At 43.7% G+C, this 27,500-nt stretch overlaps 3 protein-coding genes across 3 annotated transcripts; all 3 read right to left on the bottom strand.

Moving 5' to 3' along the window:
- Positions 1 to 17,866: 17,866 nt before the first annotated feature.
- On the bottom strand, positions 17,867 to 19,168 carry LOC135218717 (uncharacterized). The gene has a single exon (XM_064255166.1). It carries the CDS (start codon positions 19,166 to 19,168, stop codon positions 17,867 to 17,869), a length of 1,302 nt encoding a protein of 433 aa, XP_064111236.1.
- A 153-nt stretch (positions 19,169 to 19,321) lies between these two features.
- On the bottom strand, positions 19,322 to 21,190 carry LOC135218718 (uncharacterized). The gene has a single exon (XM_064255167.1). It carries the CDS (start codon positions 21,188 to 21,190, stop codon positions 19,322 to 19,324), a length of 1,869 nt encoding a protein of 622 aa, XP_064111237.1.
- A 232-nt stretch (positions 21,191 to 21,422) lies between these two features.
- LOC135218719 (proline-rich protein 36-like) lies at positions 21,423 to 26,968 on the bottom strand. The gene is made up of 3 exons (XM_064255168.1): positions 26,806 to 26,968; positions 25,114 to 26,282; positions 21,423 to 25,025 (listed from the first exon to the last, which is right to left on the bottom strand). Exons 1-3 carry the CDS (start codon positions 26,966 to 26,968, stop codon positions 21,423 to 21,425), a joined length of 4,935 nt encoding a protein of 1,644 aa, XP_064111238.1.
- Between the last annotated feature and the right edge of the window lie 532 nt (positions 26,969 to 27,500).

Raw genomic sequence — 27,500 nt, forward strand, 5'->3', positions numbered from 1 at the left:
TCTTGAACACATTTACTTTTTATGTGTTACAGGAATATTTGGAATTTCATACATAATTATTTGTTATATTTGTTCAATGCAAAAATGATGGCATACTAGCAAATATTCGCCTTTGCAGTTATTCTTTTGTCAATAACCAAGATATTGTTCCTAGGCCTAGGTGTTAGATTTCTTTACACTTAACATTCACATATCTCTATTAACATTTTCTAGCCAGAAAGCAAATGAGGTTATCTACACATTCTTGCACTTCAAGTTACCCTATGAAAGAATAAATTATACACCAAAAGCGAGAAGAAGGACTTCTAAGAAAATAATATTTTAAACCAGTTGAAAAACAAGTGTTCCATAAGCCTCGATATTAATACTTATGATATTAATAGCCATCTTCTCCATATAATCCAAATCATCATCTTTTATTCCTTAGAGAACAGGTAATCTCTATAAATAAAAACATCAGTAACAGATTACATCTCAGAAGGCTTAGATTATTCTTTTAGGCTTATAAATCATTTTGCAACATACAGGCAGCTTAAACAGTCTAAGACTTCAACATTCCAAGAAAACTGGTTGTAATTCATATTCCTAATGTATCCGTCAAAGAACAAGTAGTCCCTACAAATAAATTCAATAGTAACAGATTACATCTCAGAAGGCTTAGATTATTCTTTTATGCCTATAAAACATTTGGAACATAAAAGCAGCTTAAACAGCAGAAAGCTTTAACATTCAAAGAAAACTTGTTTCAATTCATATTCCTACTTTGAAAATGTTTTTATGACTGTTGAGCTTATTAGGTCTACTGTCGTAATGCAGCAGACGTAGTTATGTTGACTAGTCCGAGGAGCATGTTAAGTGTGCTTTTATTGATGGTACCGCTAACCTTATCACACCGCACTTTGAACTAAGCAGCGTAAAAAAGAAAAAAAAATCAGTTCAAACCACACAGATTACGAATTATACAACTGCTTAAAAGGGATCATATTTATATGACCATAAAGAAAATAGGGCTAGCTGTGAATTCCTAAAACTTCTCTAAGACATGTATGACATTAGAAAAAAAGTTTAACACTACTTGGCAACGTCACGTTGAGTCTGGGAATCTGGACGATACAAAAAGAATCCTGTTGCATGAGATTTGAGCGCCACTGTACATTACACTTCATGCATTTACATTATATATCTTAATGCTGAAACTATATTAATTAAAGCTACTCTATTTCCAACAGTTACAGGTAGAAGACTATTTACAATAAGAAATTGACGTGTAGGCTCATGCCCTGTCATTGTCTCAATATATAAGAATTTTATGTGTAGGCCCATGACTTGACATTGCTTCAAAATAAAAGAATTTGACATGTAGGCCTATGTCCTGTCAGTGCCCTAAAACATAAGAAATTGACAAGTAGGCTTATGTCCTGTCATTGCCTCAAAATATAAGAATTTGATGTGTAGTCCTTTGTCCTGTCACTGCCTCAAAATATAAGAATTTGATGTGTAGGCCTATGTCCTGCCATTGCCTCAAAATATAAGAATTTGACGATTAGGCATATGTCCTGTCATTGCCTCAAAATATAAGAAATTGACGTGTAAGCCTAATCTCTCAATGATATTAACATTTGACATGCAGGATTATGATGAATTAATACCTTAACATCACAACTGGCTGCGTAAGTCTATGCTTCGTTTCAATTAATGTGGTCTATGTCAGATCGCTTATGCAGACCAACACCAATTTAAAAGAAAAAAGGATGATGCTATGTGTTTAGGCTGCACAGACAAAATTATCCAAGATCTTCATAATGATACATATAACCTTATATATTTTATTGGAGATATCAGTTGCATACTTCACATCTCTGGGAACTCAAATCTGTGGTTTCATGATTCATGCACGAATCTCAACATCACCGAAAGAAGTCAAATCCGTACTGGTAATCATTTGGACTGTTAACTAGTGTGACGTCATTCCCCCTTCGAGAGCTAGCCAATCACAAGAGTTCAGTGGGCGGGGCTTAGCTGCAAAGCCGGCAGGACTTTGCCATAGTAAAAATATCCGCCCATGATTTGGCTTATTGTAACTTTAGCTCGGTTTGTATTCGTCTAATTTCGTTTTGCATTAAACGTTGAGTCGATTTTGTACTTATGTGAGAACCTTTGAGTCATAAGTGTAAAGAAAAAAAATTTATAAATTCTCCTGGAGAACTGGTAAAGGGATTAGAAAAACAGGAAAGGCAAAATAATATATAAAAGATAGAATTTGTTCATGTGTTACTTGTGTATTCCTCCTTCCCTTTGTTTCAGGGCTCTATTGTCATTTGGCGAGAAATAACCACTTAAATAACTCTGCGTAGAATTCTGATAGCTCTTATTGTTAAAAAGAATATAAAATAAGATAGAAGAAGGCAGAAAATTTCGAATTCAGGAATAGATTCAAAAGACAAATAAGCTTAGGCAGAATCTGTGTGAAATTCACATGCCCCATACACCTACACCTGCAAATTAGTGTGGCCCTTTGTTCACACGTGGCCATCCACAGTGTCTGACCTGAGACACATAACAGATTCATGGGGCTGATGCTATCAATCATTACTCACTGGGCATCTCCCTCACCTTACCTAAAGCGCCGGGATCGTTCGGGAGCTGCTACAATTGCGTGAAAAACGTTCTCCATGTATCACGTGCCAAGAATCTGTGCCTGAATAGTATTTGATGTCTCCAGTTCTGGTTCATCCAAGTTGTTTTTAGTGGTGATTGATATGAGCTTAAAATTGATCTGCTGTAATTTTCTAAAGGGTGACTTGTGTCACAAAAAGCAAGGTCATATGCACGGTAGTTTAGTGTAAATTGACTTCTTTTAAGATATTTCAATGAGAGAAATATATGCTACGTTCGGACATCATGAAAAGCGTTGCCTTTGGAATAATATCTCGATGAAATTAGGAAGGAAAAAAAAGGAGAGGAAAATATAAAAAATATGAAAAAAAGAAAAACGTTTAGTACGGCAAAGTTTTCACCTGAAGTTTTGCAATTTAGGTAATATATTCCGGGAGAGGTAGAAGGGACGATGAGAAAAATCTCCGAAGTTTCCGTGAACTTTGAGACGGACTTCGTTCGTTGATGCCACAAAGAATTTGCACATATTGACGACTCGCTTGATATATTGTGTGTATATTGCATTAGTACGCTTATCACTCATTCAAGTGTATTTGCGTCTTTTTAGATACGAACTGCATTCACACGATAAGTACATATGTTATTTAAAGTAAGAAGGTCGCAGTAAAAAAGTGAAACATACGAAGTAAGAAACCCTAAGAAAAGCCTTTACCTCTTCAGTATGCTCTCTAACTTTCGGTCACTTAGATTTTATTACTCTGAAAAAAAAGAACATTGTGATAAATCAGTGCACTTGGAGTTACAAGAAAATCAGTGATATGAAATTCTCTAATGAAAGGCATTTTATTAGATTAGATGAGATGGGCCTTATACATCGATTATGACATAATTTACTTAACACATGCATGAATGCATATATTCATACTTACATATGAACAGACTTACTTATACACATACAAACACAGTTTATATAGTATATATATAATATATATGTGTGTGTATATATATATTATATATGTATATGTATATATACAGTCAAACCTCGAATTTTGTATGCCTTGGTTTTCGCATGATTTGTCTTTTGTCCCTTTATCTGATAAAACTTGGACTCAGATTTCATACATTTTCTTCAAATTCTTATACCCAGAAATGCTCCTTCCAGGGCCCACCTTGTGACTAGGCCTCTGCTGAGCGCCCAATCAAAGCATTCCATGTTCGCTCATGACCCATTCTGATTTTATGTTCATTTTGTTTTGTGCCTTTTTTTTTTTTATTAGATTGCCATTGCTAAAGAGGCCATCATGGGTCCAAAGAAAGTTCCAAGTGCCAGCCCTCCTGTATGTAAAAAAAGGGTTAACGTCTTTAAGAAAACAGAGATCGCAAGTAACTGAAGATGTTAAGAAGTTGTTATTGGTTTGCATCAGTGAAAAACAGTTAGTGGGAGATGGTGTGTCAGAGGCGATAATTTGTGGAAAGACAAGGATGCTGCATGCCGATCTCAATAAGAAAATGCCTACAAGTGCTGCTGTTAGGGAATTTAAGTCCAGCAGAGTCTGGTATGAAAAATTGAAAAAGCAAACGGATGTGCCTACTTGGGTGATTAAGGACATTTTGTTGGGAATTACCACCCCAACTAAGACGTAACCAGTGTCTCCAGCATGCTTAATGACAATGCCCTACTTCATTTCAGGAAAATTTCAAAGAGACATCAGAAACAAGTGTCTCTGGATAGCTTTGTTTCGCGACAGGGGTTCAGTGACTCTCAAGCTGGTCCTAGTGCCAGTATAAAACGAAGAGGGGAAGTAACCCCAGATAGGCCCTAGATACCTGAAGTCCTTTTGGAGAGGGATTCCCCCTCCAACCAAATAACTTCTCCTCTTTCTCCCTCTCCCCTCCTCTCCGCCTTCCATACGCTAACAAGAGTCTTCCATAAAGGTAAGAGTGATGTTAAATGTTTATTTATCCATTTCATTAGTCATTAATATTTGTTTATCATTTTTTCTGTGTGTAAAACTGTTTTTTCTCTATAAAATGCATTTTTTAAAATGTATTACTTCTGGGTGTTATTGGTTTGGATTCCGTACATTTCGGACTTTGTGAGACGTTCTGGAACAGATAACCTACGAAAACCGAGGTTCCACTGTATATATTAATGTTAGGCTTTCGAACTTGTGTGGCTGGGCTGTTTAGTGATATATATATATATATATATATATATATATATATATATATATATATATATATATATATACTATATATATATATATAGATTATGTATATATATATATATATAAATATATATATATATATTATTTATTATATATATATATATATATATATGAAATTTTATCACATCACTGTGATTCATATACATGCATTAAGCTACAAATGTCTTTTAATATCGACTTTGGTCTACCTCCAAATTAATATATTTTCATATATGTTAACCGAAGGGGAATTTTTATTTGATAATTTTGTCCTGTCGTGGATTCGAACCAGCGCACAGAGGAGAAATCAGAACTTCAGTGACGCCTAAACTGACCAGGTCAATTAAAAAATTCCCCTTCCGTTAACATTATATATATTAGAAATATCAGCAGAATCACGTGCGGAACAGAAATAAATTTCTGACCCACATGAAGATTGTACAACTGTACTTAAGGCTTTACCTGGGCTAACTGTCTAGCTTACAAGCGTGTTTTCCCTAATTTTTCGACTCAGCAATGCCTCAGTAGACAATATTTCATTCGAATGATCCCTACTGATGTGAATCAGAAATTAATTCTGTTTCACACATGATTGTGTGTTGATATTTCTATCATATTCATTCAGAAGGAATAATTCGAAGGAAATGCTGTCAATTGAGTTATTGCTGAGTCAGGAAGTTGTGGAAAGCACGCTTGTATGCTAGGCAGTTAGCCTGCCCAGGTAAAGTCTTAAATACAGTTGTACTTAGTTTCCAACTTCTTTTGATTCCTTGTATGGCCTAGTTGGCATTGCCTTCCTTTCAATTGGAGCCATTTGTTCAAATTAATACACAAATTCAAGAAGTAGAATATAGTTTCACCCAATAGTTTCGAGGACATCACGTCTGCCTCGTTTAGTTAGGAAGTATTTTTTCCCAAACGAAGAGATAGTGTTTTCCAAATGTACCGTATTCCTCGAATTTTTCTCTTCTTTTTATATAAAATCATTACTGTTCGATAATGAGCTTCTAAGCTCTCTAGGGAGAATTATCACAGTTGGTTAAGCACTTAAAACAAAAAAAAACGTACTTTTTAACATCCAGATGTTAGTGAGGAAATAATTATGTATAATTCCCTTCTACATATAACCAGTAGCCTCCTCCAAGGCAACCAGTAGAATAGATTTAAGTGTAGATTTGCGCAAGTTGATTTTAGTTGTGTCCTTTGACTTTGTCAAACTTATCGAGTACTGGACGTTTCTTATTTTATATCATTCACAGTTTTTTAAAATTATATAACTGAAAATAGAGAGTTGTTACTGTGTCTGCATCTGTTTTGACCTGGTATTCCTCATGGCATTATTCTGAGACTTTTATTGCTTTTGTCTCCTACAGATGTCGTGATAGGTGTTCTAAAATATATGCTGGTAGGATATGCAGTCTGCTTATCTCCTCATGCTGCAGTTTTTTTGGCTCCACCAGAATGTGATATAAAGTTTCTGCTACCCCTAAGAGGAACTTGGAACTGGTAAGTAGTGCATTCAGTAAAGTTTGAGGTTGAACTTCGGTAACAATGATTAGTGATTAGCCGATCTCATTCCATACTCCTGCTCCATGTTTCACTTTATATAGGTAATTCTGTTTAATTATTTAGAATATTTTGTAATGCCAGTGAAACATTGCACTTAAAATTTTCTTTATCGCATCACTTAATATCTACTATATCATAAAAATTTGATGTATGTTTGCGATGCTTCCTATACGCATAAATGATGATGTCAGTGCCACACGCTGGTGGCCATTTGTTCTGTGTTACAGGAATAATGGTTTTTGGATAGTTATTTGTAGATAATAATTCTCGAAATGGTTTCCTAATCCCCATTAATTTTTATTATTACTTAGACACGAAGCTTCCATTACTGCCATCCCTAATGCTCGTTACCCTCCCAAGAACATCAACATCCACATTCAATTCAGGTGCTACGTTCTCACTTGATCAGTACAAGAAATATGTCGAAGTCTGTCGTGCCTTTAATTTGAAACTGTGGAATAGTATTGCTACTTCAAGTGTTATGCAACATTTCCTTACTCTATTCTGACTTGGTTCGTAGTTTTATTTGTAAGTGTTGCTTTGTTTGTTGACAGACCTCAGTTGAGTTTTGTCGTAAATTTTGTCGTTTCATTTTTCAAATTTGGGTTATCTGTTGTGTGAAAGCTTGCTCTACAAACTAATGACACAATTCTCTATTCTGTTTATATATTTTTCACTCATTCTCTACCACATGAGTAGATACTGATGGCTAGATTAAAATAGTGAGTCCTGTTCTGTATTTTGTAAAAATATGTAGTCTTGTCTTTTCCGTTTGCCGTGGGATCATCTGTTATTTTTCACTTTGGTGACACCAGAGACTGGCCTGGCAGTGCCATCTTAGCACCTCTCGTGGCGCACTGTAAATTGTATTTGCAGCTGTGCCCACCTTTTAACCCGTTCCTTTACCTCCATTCCCGCTTCCTTTCTTTACACTACCTCCATTTCCGATTCCTTTCTTGCTGTCCATCCTCTCTAATGTTTACTTCATAGTGCACCGGGGGGCTGGGGGAACGGTGTTTATTCTCTTGATTCCACCTTTAGATCCTCGTATTTAATTTTTTTTTTTATTATTTTCTGGTTCTTTATGTTGCTGTCCAACTGCTCCAACTGCGTTTTAAGCGCTTGATGGCCGAAAGTGCCTCAATTATTATGAAATGCAGGTTATTATGAAATGCTAGGCTGGACAGCAACCTGCATTTCATAATAATTCAGGTACTGGAGATTGAAGTCATGTGCGCTGCATACAAACGAATTTTTACATAAAAAAACCATAGAAAAGGCAGAATGTGTGGGATCTAATTTGGCATTGAAAAGATTGAGCTTGTTACCCTTGAGACGAAGTCCTTACTTTCATACTTGAAATTTACTCTTGGAAAAATGATACATTTTGGGGCTAGGAGATATGTGAGTGCATCCTAAGGCAATAGTCTCTCTCTCTCTCTCTCTCTCTCTCTCTCTCTCTCTCTCTCTCTCTCTCTCTCTCTCTCTCTCTCTCTCTCTCTCTCTCTCTCCAAGATCGTACACTGCAGGTACCGAAATAGAAATATATTTGCTTCCGACGAAATGGTTCGCCAGAAACTGCAAAATACGTTTTCAAAGTCTTGCAATTTTAAAGTCGTAGAAAAGGAAGGAGTAATTTTTCAACCGCCGAAAGGCCACTCAAGAAAATGGAGAGAAGTTTTTCTGAAGACTCTTCAGTGAGAAGAGTCTTTGGATAGAGTCTCTTCACCTCAAGACATTCATCGGGAAAGTTTCCTCAAAGGATCCAGAAATATCGAAGCGACTTATTAATACCTAATTGATCACGACGAAGAGGAAGCGTTGCGGCATTTCCGTAATGTAGCTGAGCTAAATACGAGATAGGAAGAGAATGTTCTCGAATGGCTATGTTCTTACATGTATCCATGCAAGCGCTTATAAGTGATAGTCTCATAAAAGACACACACATATATAATTATACACACACATATATATATATATATATATATATATATATATATATATATATATATATATATATGAATAATTATCACATCACCGTGATTCATATAAATTATTCGAGCTACGAATGTCCTTTAATATCTAATTCGCTCTACCTTAGTGACGTTAACCGAATTGACCACTCACTGACGTCCTGATTTCTTCTCGGGCCGCTGGGTGGTGGTTCGAACCCACGAGGGGACGAAATCATTATCAACTAAAAAATTCGCCTTTGGTTTACATATATGAAGGTATATTAATTCCGAGGTAGAGTGAAGTTAGATATTAAAAGACATTTGTAGTTCGAATAATATATATATATATATATATATACATATATATATTATATATATAAATATATATATATAGTATATATAGTATACATATATACATATATACATACATATATATATATATATATATATATATTATATTATATATATATAAACATACTATATATATATATATATATAATATATATATAGATATACATATACATATGAATATTATATATAAGATATAATAATAATATATATATATATATTTATTTATAAATATAGATATAGATATATAGAATTAGAGATATATATAATAAATTATACAATACTATATATATATATATATAGATATATATATATATATATATATATACAGATTACATAATATATATATAATATTATATTATATATATATATATATATATAATATCATATATTATATAACTTATACTATATATATATATATAAATATATGTATATCTATTATATATATATAATATATATATGTATGTTTGGATATAATATAATATATATATATATATATATATAGGTATAGTATAGATATCTCTATATAATATGTTGTATTAATAATATTATTATATATATCTATAAACACACTACATATAGATAGATATATATATATATGTGTATATATAATATATATATATATATATCTATATTATAGTATATATATATATATATATCTAGATACTTACATTAGGGTCGGGGTTTGGACAAAAACGTTAGTATCAGAATGAGGAACTCTGCGCCTTATGGGACCTAGACCGGCTCTATATGTCATATCAATGGAAAGTGAGCGCTGTGAACTTACCTTGGAACACTTTAATTACTGAAACAATGGAAGGTCGCCTTGCAAAACCAGACAGATTATATTGAAATGATTTATTCACACAGAAATTTACAGTGCAAAACCAAAAGTAGAATAGCTGGTAAAACCCGTGCAAAGTGCAAGTAGTTGCTGTGATAAATGACATTTAAGCTCATACTGGCAAATCATTAACCGGGGTATGGCTTTTCACGTGATACTGCTAGACTGCTATGAAGTGACTGGTTCGCTTCAAAATGGTGAATGCAAATGAGACCATCTGGGCCTGGTAGCTTCTACGGTAAATAGCTCTGCTTGGCAAGGAAATGAAGGCTGGGGAATGACGTCAGCAGGATATCTGGAATAATATTCCAGGTTACTAAAACATACAATTATTTCTCTCAAGGTTTGCTTTAACTCACGATAGGGGGAAGTTACCATTAAACCAAATCACAATGAGAATAATGTTGGGAGAATTCTAATTCTTATTTGAATATCCTCATGTATCTTCGACAATTCACAAGGGGGAACACGTGCGCACTAGGTGGGACACAAAGGCTTTCGTTAGAGAGAAATGGGAAATTTGAATATTGAAAAAAAAAAAAAAAAAACTGTGAGAGAATTACTTGGAGAAAAGACACGCGTTAATTGCAACTTCGGAGCGTACCTTATTGCGTGTGTGTACGTAGCTTGGGATGAGAGGCAGACTTCTGTTGCTAGCCAGAGTACGCGAAAGGGCACTGCTAGGACGTTCTGAGACGTGTGCGTCTCGAGCCGTGTTTAGTCCGAGGAGTGAGTAGGTATCAGGGCGCCCAGGGTTTAGATGGCGGGAATTAACAATTAACAGCCAGTACAAGTATCTTTTACGGGCTGCTCGGTGAGCAAGAGCCGTGCTGACACGAGTCAGCTTAACAAAAAACAACAGTACAAGCTTATCGTGGGAGATGGCTTAAAGCTAAGGCTACCTAAGGGTCCAACTAGCAGCCCATTTACCCCCCTTGACCTGCCCTTCTTTGTTAACTACTTCCCTAAATCCTCCCAAAATCGTACGATACAAGGATAAACATGGTTGCCTCCAGCTTCAATTTAAAACTACTGGATACTGAGAGGCGAGGAGAAAAATTTATATATATATATATATATATATATATATATATATATGCGTCTACATAGCATAAACTTTATGCAATCTCCTTCTTTTTTCTCCAAGTACACCTCTCTTCCCATATCCTGCCTTCTGCCATACTTACTTAACCAAAATGCTAGCATATATTAGTAGTAAACCTAATGAAATAGGTAAAATAAAAAAAAATTAGAGTCGTTAATTTTTCACCCTGTGGGTGAATTTCATCCTTCGTGACTGATTAGTAATATACTAACATACATACGCACGCATACACAAAAATATATTAATTTTTATTTTACATATTTTATTAGGTTTACTACTTAAATATGCTAGCATTTTGGTTAAGCAAGTATGGCAGCAGGCAGGATATGGGAAGAGAGTTGTACTTGGAAAAAAAAAGAAGGTGATTGCATGAAGTTTATGCTTTGTAGCAGCATCTATGCATGAAATTTGATGACAAAGGAAGAAGCTGCTTGTGGCGAGCATGGACTTAGAGCAAAGCTTATGGCGAAATAGACTTGCGTAAATAGATGTTTGTCTGAGACGAAGGTGCGTTACGTTCTCGCCGATATTTAATATCTAGATCCGTTTTATGAAATAGTAAGCGTCCCTCCCCCGTAATTAGAGTACATTTCACTTTACCACTGCACCTTCGAGAGCCGTAGTGATCATCTTGGAAGTATTTGGGTGCAGCTGCCGATGTTAAGAGGTATCTTATAATGGAGGCTTCTGCCTTGGATGAACAGTACAACATAAACATTAGCCAGCTCAGTTTTTCGCGATGTAAATTAGTCCCGTTGTCATTCACTAAATAAGAATGTAATGAGTTGTAAATGCTTATGACATATTTGTAATATATGATATTCTAAAAGCCAGTGAAGAAAATGGAGCTTTACCTTATTCAATATCCGAAAACAAAGTGAGAATGGTGTCTGATGAACATTCTGATATTCTATTAAAAACGAAGACGGTACTCTCAGGAAGAGTATTATCTCTTGTTCACAGAAAGCTCATAGCATCAACATTGGTACGATAAGACCCCTCACTAGATTTAGATGGTTTATTCTAAGCTGGTGTAGCCTCACAGAGAGTTTTTTCGATTTTCCGAAAAATAAAATTAGTTACTGATTTTTTAAACTATACTTCAGCACCAAGGGAACTAATTGAAATTGTGGTAACGTCTTGTGCAGGTGGCGAATAATGCAGGCGTCCTAAATGGAGATACCAACTGGCATTCAGAAAATTCCTCTGGGTTAATGGATGCAGTTTGCCTGTCTGCATGAAAATTGCACCACAGTTTCCTCTGAGAGGAAGAGACCTGGCAGAGTCTCTCTTAGAATATGCAAATTATTATTCCCTTTTTCTTGAGGAAGCCTTAGTTAATAATTGGCGTGGAATGTGTCTTACGTATTTCAAATAGTTGCATGTACATTGACTATTAACTTGTATATGAAAAATGAATATTTTTGAAATTATTCGTAAGAGAGTTTATATGAAATTTCTGTTGAAGAGAGAATCATTCAGGTCAAAGCCTCGGCATGAAAATGACGGCGGTTGGTACAATTATCGTCAATGGTGTTTCTCTGACCAGTGCTGCGGTAGATTTATATGCCTGACTGATTCTCTCTTCAACAGAAAGTTTCTATAAACTAAACTCTTACGAATATTTAAAAAAATACAATCTTGAAATAAACGAGTTAATATATAAGATATATATATATTATATATAGATATATTATACATATATTATATCAATATAGATATACTAAATAAATATATATATATATATCTATATATATATATATAAATTATATATATAAGATTATTAATTATTTATACTATATATATTTACATAGAAAGGAGAGAGGGACGTAGAGAGAGATCGAGAGAGAGAGAGGAGAGAGAGAGAGTCCACAAATAGTTGCAGCAGATAAATTTTTTTTTGCACTAAAATACTTCGGTTAACGATACAAGCGTGAAATTTGGTACATATCTTCTCCATAGGCCACTTTTGGTAAATTATCTGGTGTCCACTCAAAATTCCAAAAGGGCTGGGTGTCGTTTTTCAAGATGGGACTCATGTGCCTCTGGTCATGTTTTTATGCATTTGTTTTGGTTATACACATTTAGGTAAAAGCTACTAAGCAAAAGTGAAATGTATTTCTGTTAAAGATTTCTATAGCATTTATACATATATATATATATATATATATATATATATATATATATATATTTATATATTATATATATATAGATATATATATATATATATATATATATATATATATATATATATATATATATATATATATTGTAAAGAAAGATGGCATCCGTTATGGCAGTCCAAAATCTTTGATATTCGCGTGTCAGGATTCAGTAGGCATGGAATAATGTCTTCCTGTTCAGTATAATATTTTGCAAGTCTACATATAATTTAGGTGGTGGTTTTATCTTTAGTTTTAATTTAAAAGAGCGAATGTCAGCGCACAACTAGGGCCTATTGGTGACTTCATTGCTGTGTAACTCAGCAGTGGGTTCAGTGTCAGCTAATCTTGCTTTACTTGCGCAGTACCTTGCTTAGGTTTAGTAGTTTAGTGTCCCAAATGCTGTCTAATAGCCCCATCTCAATTAGCTTGTAGAAATTATAATATAGTTGGTAGATTTAGTTAGACAGCTGCACCTGAATTGATAGGAGGTGCCAGTGCGGGAGAGCTGAGCCAAGGGTAAGTGGTACTTAAATGGCGCTGGATAAATGATCGGGCTAGGTGCAGGGTGACTGAACCTAGCTGTATCCCATACATCAATGTGATATCAGATTGAGGTGATAAAAGGATAACCCATTGACCTCAGTTAAGAGCTTATAATGGCAAGTGTTAAATTCATAACAGGCAAAAGATAGACCGACTGGAGCAAATGTTGCCTTTGCCAGGAAGACATTATAATCCTGAACATGATGGGTAAATAAGGATTTCAACTAATGAGACATTGTTCCAGGAGATTGGCGAAATCCTGGTTGCTGGGTGAAGGCAGTGGCATAGATGCAATGCTGCGACAAACACTGGGAAAATACCACAAGAGCTAGATTGTCATGTTTAATAATGCAAAACTTGATCGTGCAAGAAAGCGAAGATCTACAGTTGAAGGTAGTGTGCCACAGGAAAAGCATGCTCATACTAAACAGCTTCAAATGAGTCGTGACAATGAGGCATGCATTCTTTTGTGAAAATGTGGTACTTGTATCAGATTTTCGACAAGTAATGACCATGGATCTCAACAAGAGACTACATGAGTACACTCACACACTTAATGATGGTAATTATTGTCAAAACTAGGTTCAGGTGATGAAATTGCACAAGAGCTGAAATACCATCTTGTATGTCCTACTAGCCTTTACAATAAGGAGAGGTCCAATCTTAGAAATCTTGAGAAAGAACAATGTCACAGTGAAGAACCAAATGCATATTCAGAGCTGGTTAATTATACCATACAAGCTTGAGGTCAGATGGTCCTGCCATAATTCCTTTTGCAGACATATCCCAATTGCACCAGCAGCGCCTAGAGCAATTGGGTATTGCCTGACCAAGATTAAAGGCCATATTGTTAGCAAAAATCTCTGAATTAGAAGCACCCAAGAAAGGAAGAAGTGTACTGCTTGCCTTGCAGAAAGATGTAGCTTTAGTCCTATCTCAGGCAGCAAAGATGTTGAGGAAGCATAATCTGGATCATCAGTCCAGGTTTGATGGCACCTTTGGTGAAGGATGCATCAATGATGCCATACCTCATAGTCTGCTCCAGTTCACTGGTATGGTTGAACATGGAGGAGACATAAAGTCACAGCTAAGGTCTGGCTCATCAAAGTCTGACCTGGCTATTGTTCAGCTCCTGCAGTACAACTGCTTCTCAAAACGAGGGAAGGAGCAAGTGTACATTGACACGCAAAGTATAGGGACGCTCCTTTTCCAGTGTTCATGGGCATAGCTATCTTTTCCAAAACCAGGAAGAGAAATCTGGTGGAAATGATTCATGGTCATGGCATGAGTATTTCCTTTGACAGGGTGCTGGAGATATCACCCCAATTGGGAGATGCCACTTTCACCAGGTATGTGGAAGCCGTCATGGACAACATTGATCATAACCCTTCAGCAACTATGGCTACTATCTCTTCTCATGGGACCATCATTTTGGTATTCCAGCACCCTGCCAAAGACAACTTGGAGAAGAGCGTTAGCTAGTACAGTTTGGGCTGGAGAGGGTAAAATTAGTATACTACCTGACTCCTTCACAAATATCACCCCCTACTTCCTTCAAGTCCAAAAATGTTGCTAAAGATGATTCAGATACGGCTCAGTGAGAATTTCGTCACACTAAAGGGTGACACCATGCATCTTTAAAATCTTGCGTTCATTTCATGCTTAAAATAAGGCATTGAGACAGTGCTCGAACATAGATAAGATTCTTTGTTATAATACTCCGTTATGGTCTTGTGCTTGTTTGATTTTCAGTAGCATTATGGGATTCCTTTCCAATATGTAATATTAATAATAGCCCAATAGAAATACTAGAATGATTCACTGGCCTCATAAATGTAGGCATAGATGAATCATGGGGGTCATTTTGTATGCTATCTTTATCAAAATGGTAAATATTGCAGTAGGAGCTCTGGTGAATTCTTTAATTAACTCTTCTACCAAGGAAGACATTATCAGAATAATGATTGATGTACCTATTCAACAATGATTTACTCAAAGTGTCAGAAATCGAAACAACTAGCGGCCATCTTGAAAATGGGTGGGCATATTAATAATTTGGGTGGACATACAGATTTGTCAAGAGAGGGGGTTAAAATGAGCACTTGAGCCAAATTTCATGCATATCAAACTGAAGTATTTTCTTAACTTATCTGCTGCACTAAAATAAAAATGAGGTCTTTTGTCATAAATCAAAGTTTAATGAACATGACTCGGGGTTTGATGTAGAAATTCTGTGTGATGAAAAATCTTTTTTCCTCAAGATTTCTGGAAATCCTGTCGACAAAATTACCCGAGTAAAAGGACTTCAATCTTCTGGTCTCTAATCAACAATGAGTCTTCCAATCATGGCTCTTGCAGGAGGGTTGGATTGGGACAGGTATGAAAGGCGTTGATAGATAGGTCTTGAGCTTAATAGATGGAGTACAGGATGAGGATAATTAATTGGTTTTGGCACTCTCTGTGTGAAGATTTGTCTTTTGTATAAAAAGGCAGAGAAAGTTTTGTTTTGTGTTATTTGATAGATAGGATAGATAGAATATGTATTGACTGATAAATATGGATTGATTTCATGACGTGAAGCTTTGTTTCAGAACTTGAGTTTAATTTAGTTAGGTAGTTTTATCGATGTTGGATTTTAACTCTTTTGTTTCAATCCCGCTTGCTATAATATTTCCATTTTATATAGAGCGCCTCAGTGGCGTGATCGGTATGGTCTTGGTCTGTCACCTCGGTGGCAGCGAGTTCGATTCTCGGGTATTCCACTGAGGGGTTAGAGATGTGTATTTCTGGTAATAGAAATTCAGTCTCGATGTGGTTTGGAAGTCACGTAAAGCCATTGGTCCCGTTGCTGGATAACCACTGGTTCCATGCAACGTAAAAACACCAAACAAACAAACAAACAAAATTTTATGTAGATTTATCCTATTGATAAAGTCGTCGAGGTGAAGGCAGCTTCAGTCAATTAAATGAAAGATACCTTTATTTAAAACAGTAAATAAAAAAAAACAATTACCCACAAATTACACAATTACCAACCCAACTATTTGTCAACTTCATCGATAACTTTAGTTGCTATTAAACTTTCGATGCAGGCAACTTCAGTTTGAAATTATTCCAAAAAGCCATTTGCAGTGGAGGGTTTAAGTCAGCGAGGCAAAGAGAAGTTTTCACATAATGGGTATGTGTTATTTTTTGGTAAATTTAATAAAACCGACAGTTGATTTGTCGTTTTGACGATGTGAACAACCCAGAATATGTGAAGCAAGAATCCACAGAAAATTTGGAAACGTAGTGGAATTCATAAATACTCACGCTCATGACCCTTCACCAATAAAAATGGAATTGACAAAGACGATTACAAAAATTGAAACCCGAGCTGAAGAGACGACGGGAAACCCAAGTGTTAGCAATGAATGAAGTTTTGGTTATGTTTCCCTAGTGGTACAACAATGGTCGCTGCTACTGTGTGTCAACTCTAAAGAAAATTGCAGTATTCGACGGAAACGGATTGAAATAAGCGTCCTCCGCCAGACCCAACTGACCTTCAACAATTAGCAATTCCTGATCAATATGCGACATACGACAAAGAGGCAAAGCAGAAAGGTTTTAATTTTATTTTATATATTTTTTTTATTAAAAGCTAGTGATACCGGAGGAGACAGAATCTTGTTATCTGGAAGAAGTTGGTCGCACCTTTGGTTTCATCAGAAGTTTGGTATGTAGATGAGATCTTTAAGATAGCCTCAAAGTTTTTTTTACCTAACATACAGAAAGTTACATATTCAAGGTTATTATGTTGCTTCTTTCACCATAGTCATAATATGCAGAAGCACATTGCGGCTTCGGGTTCAAGTTTTCGTTATAATAACGAGAGCAGTTTTTAGTTACTAGTAAAGGTGATACTGACTCTTGCATCTGTACCTGTTTACCATTAGATTGCTATTTGGTTACCGTAGCTGAGGAATTATCTACAAAGCATAATATTATGCCAATTCTGAATTGGCTCGAAGACAATTACAGAGGTCGGTTAAATAGACGCGGAAATAGCAGATATGCCTCACTCTTCCCATCCCAATGGAAATGTGAAATTTGTATTTTCGTACTTGAATGAAATCAGAGAGATAAAACCAACAATCACTCAAAAGCAGGAAACAGAAGACTCCAAATGGAATTAGGCATGGAACTTCCAACAGCCTGGAAATTCATTAATGCACTCGAGAAAGCTAAAAAACGACGACGAATCACTTACAGCTGGCAGTGCACCGTTGGCGAAATAAAAAAAAAATTACCTACATACTGGTAGGCGGATTCTTAAAATAGTTCAAAGTTTTACTCAAATGGCTCCTGTTCATATTTATGCGGTATTTCTGATAACATACAATAATTCTTTTCATTTTATAATTCATCTTCATGGTTTTTTATCTTTAGCTATAAAGCATTTTATTTATTATTAATATTTACTAATACTCCTGCCAGTATTATAATGAATTTTTCTTTTTTGTGCTCGTTATTTTTTATTTATTTTTTGGTGAGTGGGCTGTGAGTGGGCTTTGAGTTGGGGCTGGCTGTGAGTGGACGCTGAAGATGGCAGCGTTGAGTTGGGGCTGGCAGTGAGTGGGCGTTGAGGATGGCACCAATGAGCTGGGGCCAGCGGTGAGTGGGCGTTGAAGATGGTGGCAATGAGTTGGGGCCAGCGGTGAGTTGGGCGTATTGAAGATGGTTGGGGCAATGAGTTGGGGCCAGCGGTGAGTGGGCGTTGAAGATGGTGGCAATGAGTTGGGGCCAGCGGTGAGTGGGCGTTGAAGATGGTGGCAATGAGTTGGGGCCAGCGGTGAGTGGGCGTTGAAGATGGTGGCAATGAGCTGGGGTCCAGCGGTGAGTGGGGTGTTGAAGGATCGGTGGCAATGAGCCTGGGGCCTAGCGGTGAGTGGGCGTTGAAGATGGTGGCAATGAGCTGGGGCCAGCGGTGAGTGGGCGCTGAAGATGGCAGTGATGAGTCGGGGCCGGTGGTGAGTGGGCGTTGAAGATGGCGGCGATAAGTTGGGGACAGCGTGGGGCTGGCGGTGAGTGGGCATTGAGGATGGCAGTGATGAGTTGGTGCCGGCGGTGAGTCGGCGTCGAGGATGGCAGCGATGAGTTGGGGCTGGTGGCGAGTGGTCATTGAGGATGGCGGAGATGAGTTGGGGCCGGCGGTGAGTGGGTGTCGAGGATGGCAGCGATGAGTTGGGGCCAGCAGCAAGTGGGCGTTGAGGATGGCAGCGATGAGTTGGGGCCAGCAGCAAGTGGGCGTTGAGGATGGCAGCGATGAGTTGGGGCTGGCGGCGAGAGTGGGTGTCGAGGATGGCGGCGATGAGTTGGGGCCGGCGGCGAGAGTGGGTGTCGAGGATGGTGGTGATGAGTTGGGGCCGGCGGTGAGTGGGCGCTAAAGAAGGCGGTGATGAGTTGGGGCCGGCGGTGAGTGGGCGCTTAAGATTGCGGTGATGAGTCGGGGCCGGTGGTGAGTGGGTGTTGAGGATGGTGGCGATAAGTTGAGGCCGGCAGTGAGTGGGCGTCGAGGATGGCAGCGATGAGTTGGGGCGGTGGCGAGTGGTCGTTGAGGATGGCGGAGATGAGTTGGGGCCAGCGGCTAGTGGGTGTCGAGGATGGCAGTGATGAGTTGGGGCCGGCAGCGAGTGGGCGTTTAGGATGGCAGCGATGAGTTGGGGCCGGCGGTGAGTGGGCGCTAAAGAAGGCGGTGATGAGTTGGGGCCGGCGGTGAGTGGGCACTTAAGATGGCGGTGATGAGTCGGGGCCGGTGGTAAGTGGGTGTTGAGCATGGTGGCGATAAGTTGAGGCCGGTGGTGAGTGGTCATTTAGGATGGCGGCGATGAGTTGATGCCGGTGGTGAGTGGGCGTCGAGGATGGCAGCGATGAGTTGGGGCTGTGGCGAGTGGTTGTTGAGGATGGCGGAGATGAGTTGGGGCCGGCGGCTAGTGGGTGTCGAGGATGGCAGTGATGAGTTGGGGCCGGCAGCGAGTGGGCGTTGAGGATGGCAGCGATGAGTTGGGGCCGGCGGTGAGAGTAGGCATTGAGGATGGTGGCGATGAGTTGGGGCCGGCGGCGAGAGTAGGCATTGAGGATGGTGGCGATGAGTTGGGGCCGGCGGTGAGAGTAGGCATTGAGGATGGTGGCGATGAGTTGGGGCCGGCGGTGAGAGTAGGCATTGAGGATGGTGGCGATGAGTTGGGGCCGGTGGTGAGAGTAGGCGTTGAGGATGGTGGCAATGAGTTGGGGCCGGTGGCGAGAGTAGGCATTGAGGATGGTGGCGATGAGTTGGGGCCGGTGGTGAGAGTAGGCGTTGAGGATGGTGGCAATGAATTGGGGCCGGTGGTGAGAGTAGGCGTTAAAGATAGCGGCAATGGGTTGGGGACTGCTGTGAGTGGGCGTTGAGGATGGTGGCAAGAGTGGGCGTTGAGGATGGCAGCGATGAGTTGGGGCTGGTGGTGATGAGTTGGTGCTGGCGGCGAGAGTGGGTGCCGAGGATGGCGGCGATGAGTTGGCGCCAGCGGTGAGTGAGTGTTGAAGATGGCGGCGATAAGTTGGGGCCAGCGGTGAGTGGGCATTGAGGATGGTGGCAGTGAATTGGGGCCGGTGGCGAGTGCGTGCTGAAGATGGCGGCGATGAATTTGGGGCCGGCGGTGAGTGGGTGTTGAGGATGGCGGTAATGAATTTGGGGCCGGTGGCGAGTGGGCGCTGAAGATGGTGGCGATGAGTTGGGGCCGGCGGCGAGTTTGCATTGAGGATGACAGCAATGAGCTGGAGCCGGTGGTGAGTGGGCGTTGAAGATGGCGCCGATGAGTTGGGGCTGGCAGTGAGTGGGTGTTGAGGATGGTGGCGATAAGTTGGGGTTGGCGGTGAGTGGATGTTGAGGATGGCGGCAATGAGTTGGGGCTGGCGGCGAGTGGGCGCTGAAGATGGTGGCGATGAGTCGGGGCTGGTGGTGAGTGGGTGTTGAGGATGGCAGCGATAAGTTGGGGCCGGCGTGGGGCCGGCGGTGAGTGGGCATTGAGGATGGCGGCGATGAGTTGGTGCGGTGAGTGGGCTGCGAGGATGGCGGTGATGAGTTGGGGCTGGCAGTGAGTGGTCGTTGAGAATGGCGGCAATGAGTTGGGGCTGGCTTCGAGTGGGCGCTGAAGATGGCGGCGATGAGTCGGGGCTGGAGGTGAGTGGGTGTTGAGGATGGCAGCGATAAGTTGGGGCTGGCGTGGGGCCGGCGGTGAGTGGGCATTGAGGATGGCGGCGATGAGTTGGTGCGGTGAGTGGGCTGCGAGGATGTTGGCGATGAGTTGGCGCTGGCGGCGAGTGGTCATTGAGGATGGCGGCAATGAGTTGGGGTTGGCGGCGAGTGGTCGTTGAGGATGGCGGCAATGAGTTGGGGTCGGCAGCGAGTGGGTGTCGAGGATGGCGGCGATGAGCTGGGGCCAGCTGCAAGAGTGGGCATTGAGGATGGTGGCAATGAGTTGGGGCCAGCCGCAAGAGTGGTCGTTGAGGATGGCGGCGAATGAGTTGGGTGGCGGCAGAGTGGGCCGTTGAAAGGAATGGCGGGTGATGAGTTGGGGTTGGCGGCGAGAAGTGGCGTTGAGATGGCGGTGATGAGTTGTGGGGCTGGGGCGAAGTGGGATTGAGGATGCGGTGAATCGAGTTGGGGCTGGGGCGAGAGTGGGCGTTGAGGATGGTGTGATGAGTTGGGGCTGGGGCGAGAGTGGCTGAGGATGGCGGTGATGAGTTGGGGTTGGCGGCGAGAGTGGGCGTTGAGGATGGCGGTGATGAGTTGGGGCTGGCGGCGGAGAGGTGGGCATAATGAGGATTTGGGGCCGGTGATGAGTTTGGGGCTGGCCGGACGAGAGTGGGCGTTGAGGAGGTGGTGTGGATGTTTGGGGCTGGCGGCGAGAAGGGGCGTTGAGTGATTTGGGGCCGGTGATGAGTTGGGGCCTGGTGGCGATGAAGTGGGCGTTTTGGAGGATGGCGGCGATGAATTGGCCAGTGATGAAGTTGGGGTTGGCGGCGAGGAGGTGGCGTTGAGGATGGCGGTTATGAGTTGGCGGCTTGGCAGCGGGGACGTGGGCGTTGAGGGATGGCGGTGATGAGTTGGGGCTGGTTGGCGAGGAGTGGGCGTTGAGGATGGGCGAATGAGTTGGGGCTTGGGCGGCGAGAGTGGGCGTTGAGGATGGGGTTGATGGAGTTGGGGTTTGGGGCGAGAGGTGGAGGCGTTGAGGATTGGACGGTGATGGTGGGTGGGCTGGCGGCGAGATGGGCATTGAGGATGGCGGTGATGAGTTGGGGCTGGCGGCGAGAGTGGGCGTTGAGGATGGTGGTGATGAGTGGGGTGGGGCGGCGGAGAGTGGGCGTTGAGGATGGCTGGATGAGTTGGGGGCTGGTGGCGGAGAGTGGCGTTGAGGATGGCGGCGATGAATTGCAGTGATGAGTTGGGGCGGGCGGCGAGAGTGGCGTGGGAGGATGGCGGTTATGAGTTGGGGCTGGCAGCGACAGTGGGGCGTTGAGGATGGCGGTGATGATTTGGGGCTGGTGGCGAGTGGGGCGTTGAGGTGGCGGCAATGAGTTGGGCTGATGGCGAGAGTGGCGTTGAGGATGGCGGTGATGAGTTGGGGCTGGCGGCGAGAGTGGGCGTTGAAGGTCGGTGATGAGTGGGCTGGTGGCGAGATGAGTGGGCGTTGAGGATGGCGGCATGAGTTGGGGCTGATGGCGAGAGTGGGCGTTGAGGATGGCGGTGATGAGTTGGGGCTGGCGGCGAGAGTGGGCGTTGAGGATGGCGGCAATGTGATTGGGGCTGATGGCGGCGAGTGGGCGTTGAGGATGGCGGTGATGAGTTGGGCTGGCGGCGAGAGTGGGCGTGTGAGGATGGCGGCAATGAGTTGGGGCTGATGGCGAGAGTGGGCGTTGAGGATGGCGGTGATGAGTTGGGGCTGATGGCGAGAGTGGGCGTTGAGGATGGCGGTGATGAGTTGCGGCTGTGGGCGAGACCTGGGCGTTGAGGATGGAGGCAATGGAGTTGGGGCTGATGGCGGAGGATTGGGCGTTGAGAAGGATGGCGGTGATGGAGTTGGGCTGATGCGGAGAGTGGGCGTTGAGGATGGCGGTGAGAGGTGGGGCTGATGGCTGAGAGTGGGCGTGAGGAAGGCGTGATGAGTTGGGGCTGATGGCGAGAGTGGGCGTTGAGGATGGCTGGCGATGGTTGAGGCTGAATGGCGAGAGTGGCGTTGAGGGATTGGCGGCCGATGAGTTGGGCTCGGTGGCGAGAGGTGGGCGTTGAGGATTGGCGGCGATGGAGTGGGGCTGGTGGCGAGAGTGGGCGTGAGGATTTGCGGGGCGATGAAGTTGGGGCGGTGGCGAGGAGTGGGACGGTTGAGCGATGGCGGTGGATGGAGTTGGGGCTGGTGGCGAGAAGTGGAACGTGAGGGATTGGGCGGGATGGAGTTGGGGCTGGTGGCGAGGGTGGAAGTTGAGGATGGGCGGTTGATGGAGTGGGGCTGGTGGCGAGAGAGTGACCCGGCGCGAGTTGGGGCGTTGAGGATGGCGGTGATGAGTTGGGGCTGGTTTGGCGAGAGTGGGCCGTTGAGGATGGGGTGGATGAGTTGGGTTGATGGTGGCAGAGAGTGAGGGGACGTTTGAGGATGGCGGTGGATTGAGTGGGGCTGGTGGCTTGACGAGTGGCCGTGAGGATGGCGGTGAGAGTGGGGCTGGTGGCGAGAATGTTTTGGGCGTTGAGGATGGCGGTGATGAGTGGGCGATGGCGGAGCGGGACGTTGAGGATGGCGGTGGATGAGTTGGGGCTGGGTGTCGAGACGTTGGGGACGTTGAGGATGGCGGTGATGCCGTTGGGGTGATTGGCGAGAGGGACGTTGAGGATGGGCTGTGTTTGAGTGGGGCTGGATTGGCGAGGGAGTCTGGGCGGTTGAGGATGGCTGTGAATTGGAGTTGGGCTGGATGGCGAGAAGAGGCGTGGAGGATGGGCGGTGATGAGTTGGGGGATGTTGGCGAGAGTGGAAGTTGAGGCGAGGCGGTGATGAGTTGGGGCTGATTGGGGCGAGAGTGGACGTTGAGGATGGCGGTGATGAGTTGGGCTGATGGGGCGAGAAGTGCATCTATTTTTTGCAGATGGGCGTTGAGGATGGCGGGGGGTGATGAGTTGGGGCGGGTGGATGGCGAGAGTGGGCGTTGAGGATGGCGGTGTGGTTGATGAGTTGGGGCTTGAGGCGGAGGGAGTGGCGGTTGAGGATGGCGGTGTGAGTTTGGGGCTGGTGGCGAGAGTGGAGTTGAAGGAAGGCTGGTGATGAGTTGGGATGATTGGCGAGAGGTGGACGTTGAGGATGGCGGGATGAGTTTGGGGCTGATGGCGAGAGGTGGGCCGTTGAGGATGGCGGTGATGGAGTTGGGGCTGATTGGCGAGGAGTGGGCGTTGAGGATGAACGGGGTGCTGAGTTGGGGCTGGATGGCGAGAGTGGGCGTTGAGGGATGGGCGGTTGATTGGAGTTGGGCTGGCTGGAATTGGCGAGAAGTTGGGGCGTTGGAGGGATGGCAGGTGATGAGTTGGGGGCTGATTGGCGAGGAAGTTGGGCGTTGAGGATGCGAATGAGTTGGGGCTGATGAGTTGGGGTGGTGGCGAGAAGTGGGAGTTGGAGGAGCGGTTGATGAGTTGGGGCTGGTGGCGAGAGTGGGCGTTGCAGGAATGGCGGTGATTGAGGGTTGGGGCTGGTGGTGAGAGTGGGTGTTGAGGATGGCAGTGATGGAGTTGGGGTGGGTGGTGAAGTGGGTGTTGAGGATGGCAGTGGATGGAGTTGGGGGCTGGTGGTGAGAGTGGGTGTTTGAGGGGGGGGATGGCGGTGATGAGGTTGGGGCTGGTGGCGGAGAGTGGGACGTTGAGGATTGGCGGCGATGGAGTTGGGGCGGTGGCGAGAGTGGACGTTGAGGATTTGGGTCCCCCCGGTGATGAGTTGGGGCTGGTGGCGAGACGTGGGACAGTTTGAGGATGGCACTGCATGAGTTCGGGGCTGGTTGGCGAGAGGGGGGTCGGGGGGGTGGGGGTGGGACTTGAGGATGGCAGGTGATGAGTTTGGGGCTGGATGGCGAGAGTGGGACGTTGAGGATGGCGTGATGAGTTGGGGCTGATGGCGAGAGTGGGCGTTGAGGGATGGCTGGTGGATGAGTTGGGGCTTTGGTATGGCGAGAGTGGGCGGGGTTGGATGGATGGCGGTGATGAGTGGGCTGGTGGCGAGAAAGTGGGACGTTGAGGATGCGGTCGATTGAGTTTGGGGCTGGATGGCGGAGAGTGGGACAGTTGAGGATGGCGAGGTCTAGGTGATGAGTTTGGGGCTGGATGGCGAGAGTGGGTTGGGGTTGAGGATGGCAGGTGATGGAGTTGGTGCTTGGATGGCGAGATTGTGGGCGTTGGATGGATGGTCGGTGATGAGTTGGGGCTGGATGGCGAGACGAGTTGGACGTTGAAGGATGGCGGTGGGATGAGTTGGGGCTGGTGGCGAGAGTGGACGTTTGAGAGGATGGCGGTTGATGAGGTTTGGGGCTGGATGGGCGAGCAGTGGGACTGTTGAGGATGGCGGTGATGAGTTGGGGCTGGTGGCGAGAGTGGGTGTTGAGGATGGCAGTGATGAGTTGGGGCTGGTGGTGAGAGTGGGTGTTGAGGATGGCAGTGATGAGTTGGGGCTGGTGGTGAGAGTGGGTGTTGAGGATGGCGATGAGTTGGGGCTGTGGCTAGAGTGGGGTGTTGAGGTGATGGCGGTGATGAGTGGGGCTGGTGGTGAGAGGTTTGGTGTGGGGTGTTGAGGATGGCGGTGATGAGTTGGGGCTGGTGGTGAGAGTGGGTGTTGAGGATGGCGGTGATGAGTTGGGGCTGGTGGTGAGAGTGGGTGTTGAGGATGGCGGTGATGAGTTGGGGCTGGTGGCGAGAGTGGACGTTGAGGATGGCGGTGATGAGTTGGGGCTGGTGGTGAGAGTGGGTGTTGAGGATGGCAGTGATGAGTTGGGGCTGATGGCGAGAGTGGGCGTTGAGGATGGCAGTGATGAGTTGGGGCTGATGGCGAGAGTGGGCGTTGAGGATGGCGGTGATTGAGTTGGGGCTGGTGCCCGAGAGTGGCGTTGAGGATGGCGGTGATGAGTTTTGGGGCTGGTGGTGAGAGTGGGTGTTGAGGATGGCAGTGATGAGTTGGGGCTGATGGCGAGAGTGGGCGTTGAGGATGGCGGTGATGAGTTGGGGCTGATGGCGAGAGTGGGCGTTGAGGATGGCGGTGATGAGTTGGGGCTGGTGGCGAGAGTGGGCGTTGAGGATGGCGGTGATGAGTTGGGGCTGGTGGCGAGAGTGGACGTTGAGGATGGCGGTGATGAGTTGGGGCTGATGGCGAGAGTGGGCGTTGAGGATGGTGGTGATGAGTTGGGGCTGGTGGCGAGAGTTGACGTTGAGGATGGCGGTGATGATTGGGGCTGATTGGCGAGAGTGGGGCGTTGAGATGGCGGTGATGAGTTGGGGCTGGTGGCGAGAGTGGGCGTTGAGGATGGCGGTGATGAGTTGGGGCTGGTGGCGAGAGTGGGCGTTGAGGATGGCGGTGATGAGTTGGGGCTGATGGCGAGAGTGGGCGTTGAGGATGGTGGTGATGAGTTGGGGCCGGCGGTGAGTTTGCGTTGAGGATGGCGCAATTGAGTTTGGGGCGCGGTGAGTGGGTGTTGAGGATGGTGGTGATGAGTTGGGGTTGGCAGTGAGTGGGCGTTGAGGATGGCGGCAATGACTTGGGGCCGGCGGTGAGTGGGTGTTGAGGATGGTGGTGATGAGTTGGGGCCGGCGGTGAGTTTGCGTTGAGGATGGCGGCAATGAGTTGGGGCCGGCGGTGAGTGGGTGTTGAGGATGGTGGAGATGAGTTGGGGCTGGCGGTGAGTGGGTGTTGAGGATAGTGATGAGTTGTCCAGTTTCGAAGGGCAGTGGGTCCCATTAACGGTTTAAATTTCATAATGCTAGTTAAACAACCTTTTTGGCTTTTCAGTCAGAAATTAGCGATTTGATCATAAGCAAATCAAACTGTTATATAACCTATTGTCCTTTCTGATGCTGATCATAAGATTTTCAGCCTTAATTGAGTGATTGATTTATAGGTTTTAGGCATAATGCCAAACACTGGGGCAACTGAGGCCATTCAGCGCTGAAACGGAAATTGACAGTGAAATGGTTTGAAAGGTGTAACAGGAGGAAAGCCTCGCAGTTGTACGATGAATCAGTTGTTACGAGAGGGGGAAAGTAAGATGGAAGAAATAAAATATGAAAGGAGGTACAGCAAAAGCAATGAAAGTAGTTGCAGCTAGGGACCGAAGGGACGCTGCAAAGAACCTTAAGTAATGCCTACATTACAGCCTTAATGCTTTACGACATTCCGTTGCTCCAGATGCCATTTACCGTATTGATTATCCCTGGCATCAGCAGATGGCGACTGATTCAAATGACTTAGATGAAGACGCCAGTTTGCCTTTAGAGCATTAGCTAATGCAAATGGATGTCGTTTGTCGATGTTAGGGCCGTTTAGGGATGATATTGCATCCATTCGTCTTGGAAACGACATCGAGGTACCGATACGGTCATGGAGCTGCATTTGCCGTTAACAGTTTCTGCAGCAAGATACAGTATTTTGATAATGTCTTCAGTGAGCTACGTTTTGAAATCAGAAGTTCAAGCAAAAATGCAATGCATTGCTCTTCTAATACTATTCTTCTTGCCGTTTTAATACTTTTTTCGTATTTATAAGTTATTTTGTTTTCTTTTTTGATAAGTTGGATCTCTTCTTTCTGTACTTCGCTTTATACTTTCTTTTAATTCTTCTTAAGAACACCATATTCTTTGGATGCTTCATTTTCAAGTCTGTGGCCCCTGTGGGCTTGTTCCGTATGAATAGTTTTCATCTACTGAATAATAATAGTAATAATTACTTCATGAAGCTACATTTCTTAAGTAGGTTTGATTTCATGAAAATTCAGTGAGGTTAGAGTTACTTCAGGCACTTCCATCGCAGTTACATTTACATCATGAAACTGCTCTGGGATAGATATTTCATATGGAGGAAGGGCTATCTCATAGCAGCAATCGTATTTTTCAAA

The sequence above is a fragment of the Macrobrachium nipponense genome, chromosome 1 (genome assembly GCF_015104395.2).
Source record: "Macrobrachium nipponense isolate FS-2020 chromosome 1, ASM1510439v2, whole genome shotgun sequence".
Classification (NCBI taxonomy): Eukaryota; Metazoa; Arthropoda; class Malacostraca; order Decapoda; family Palaemonidae; genus Macrobrachium; species Macrobrachium nipponense.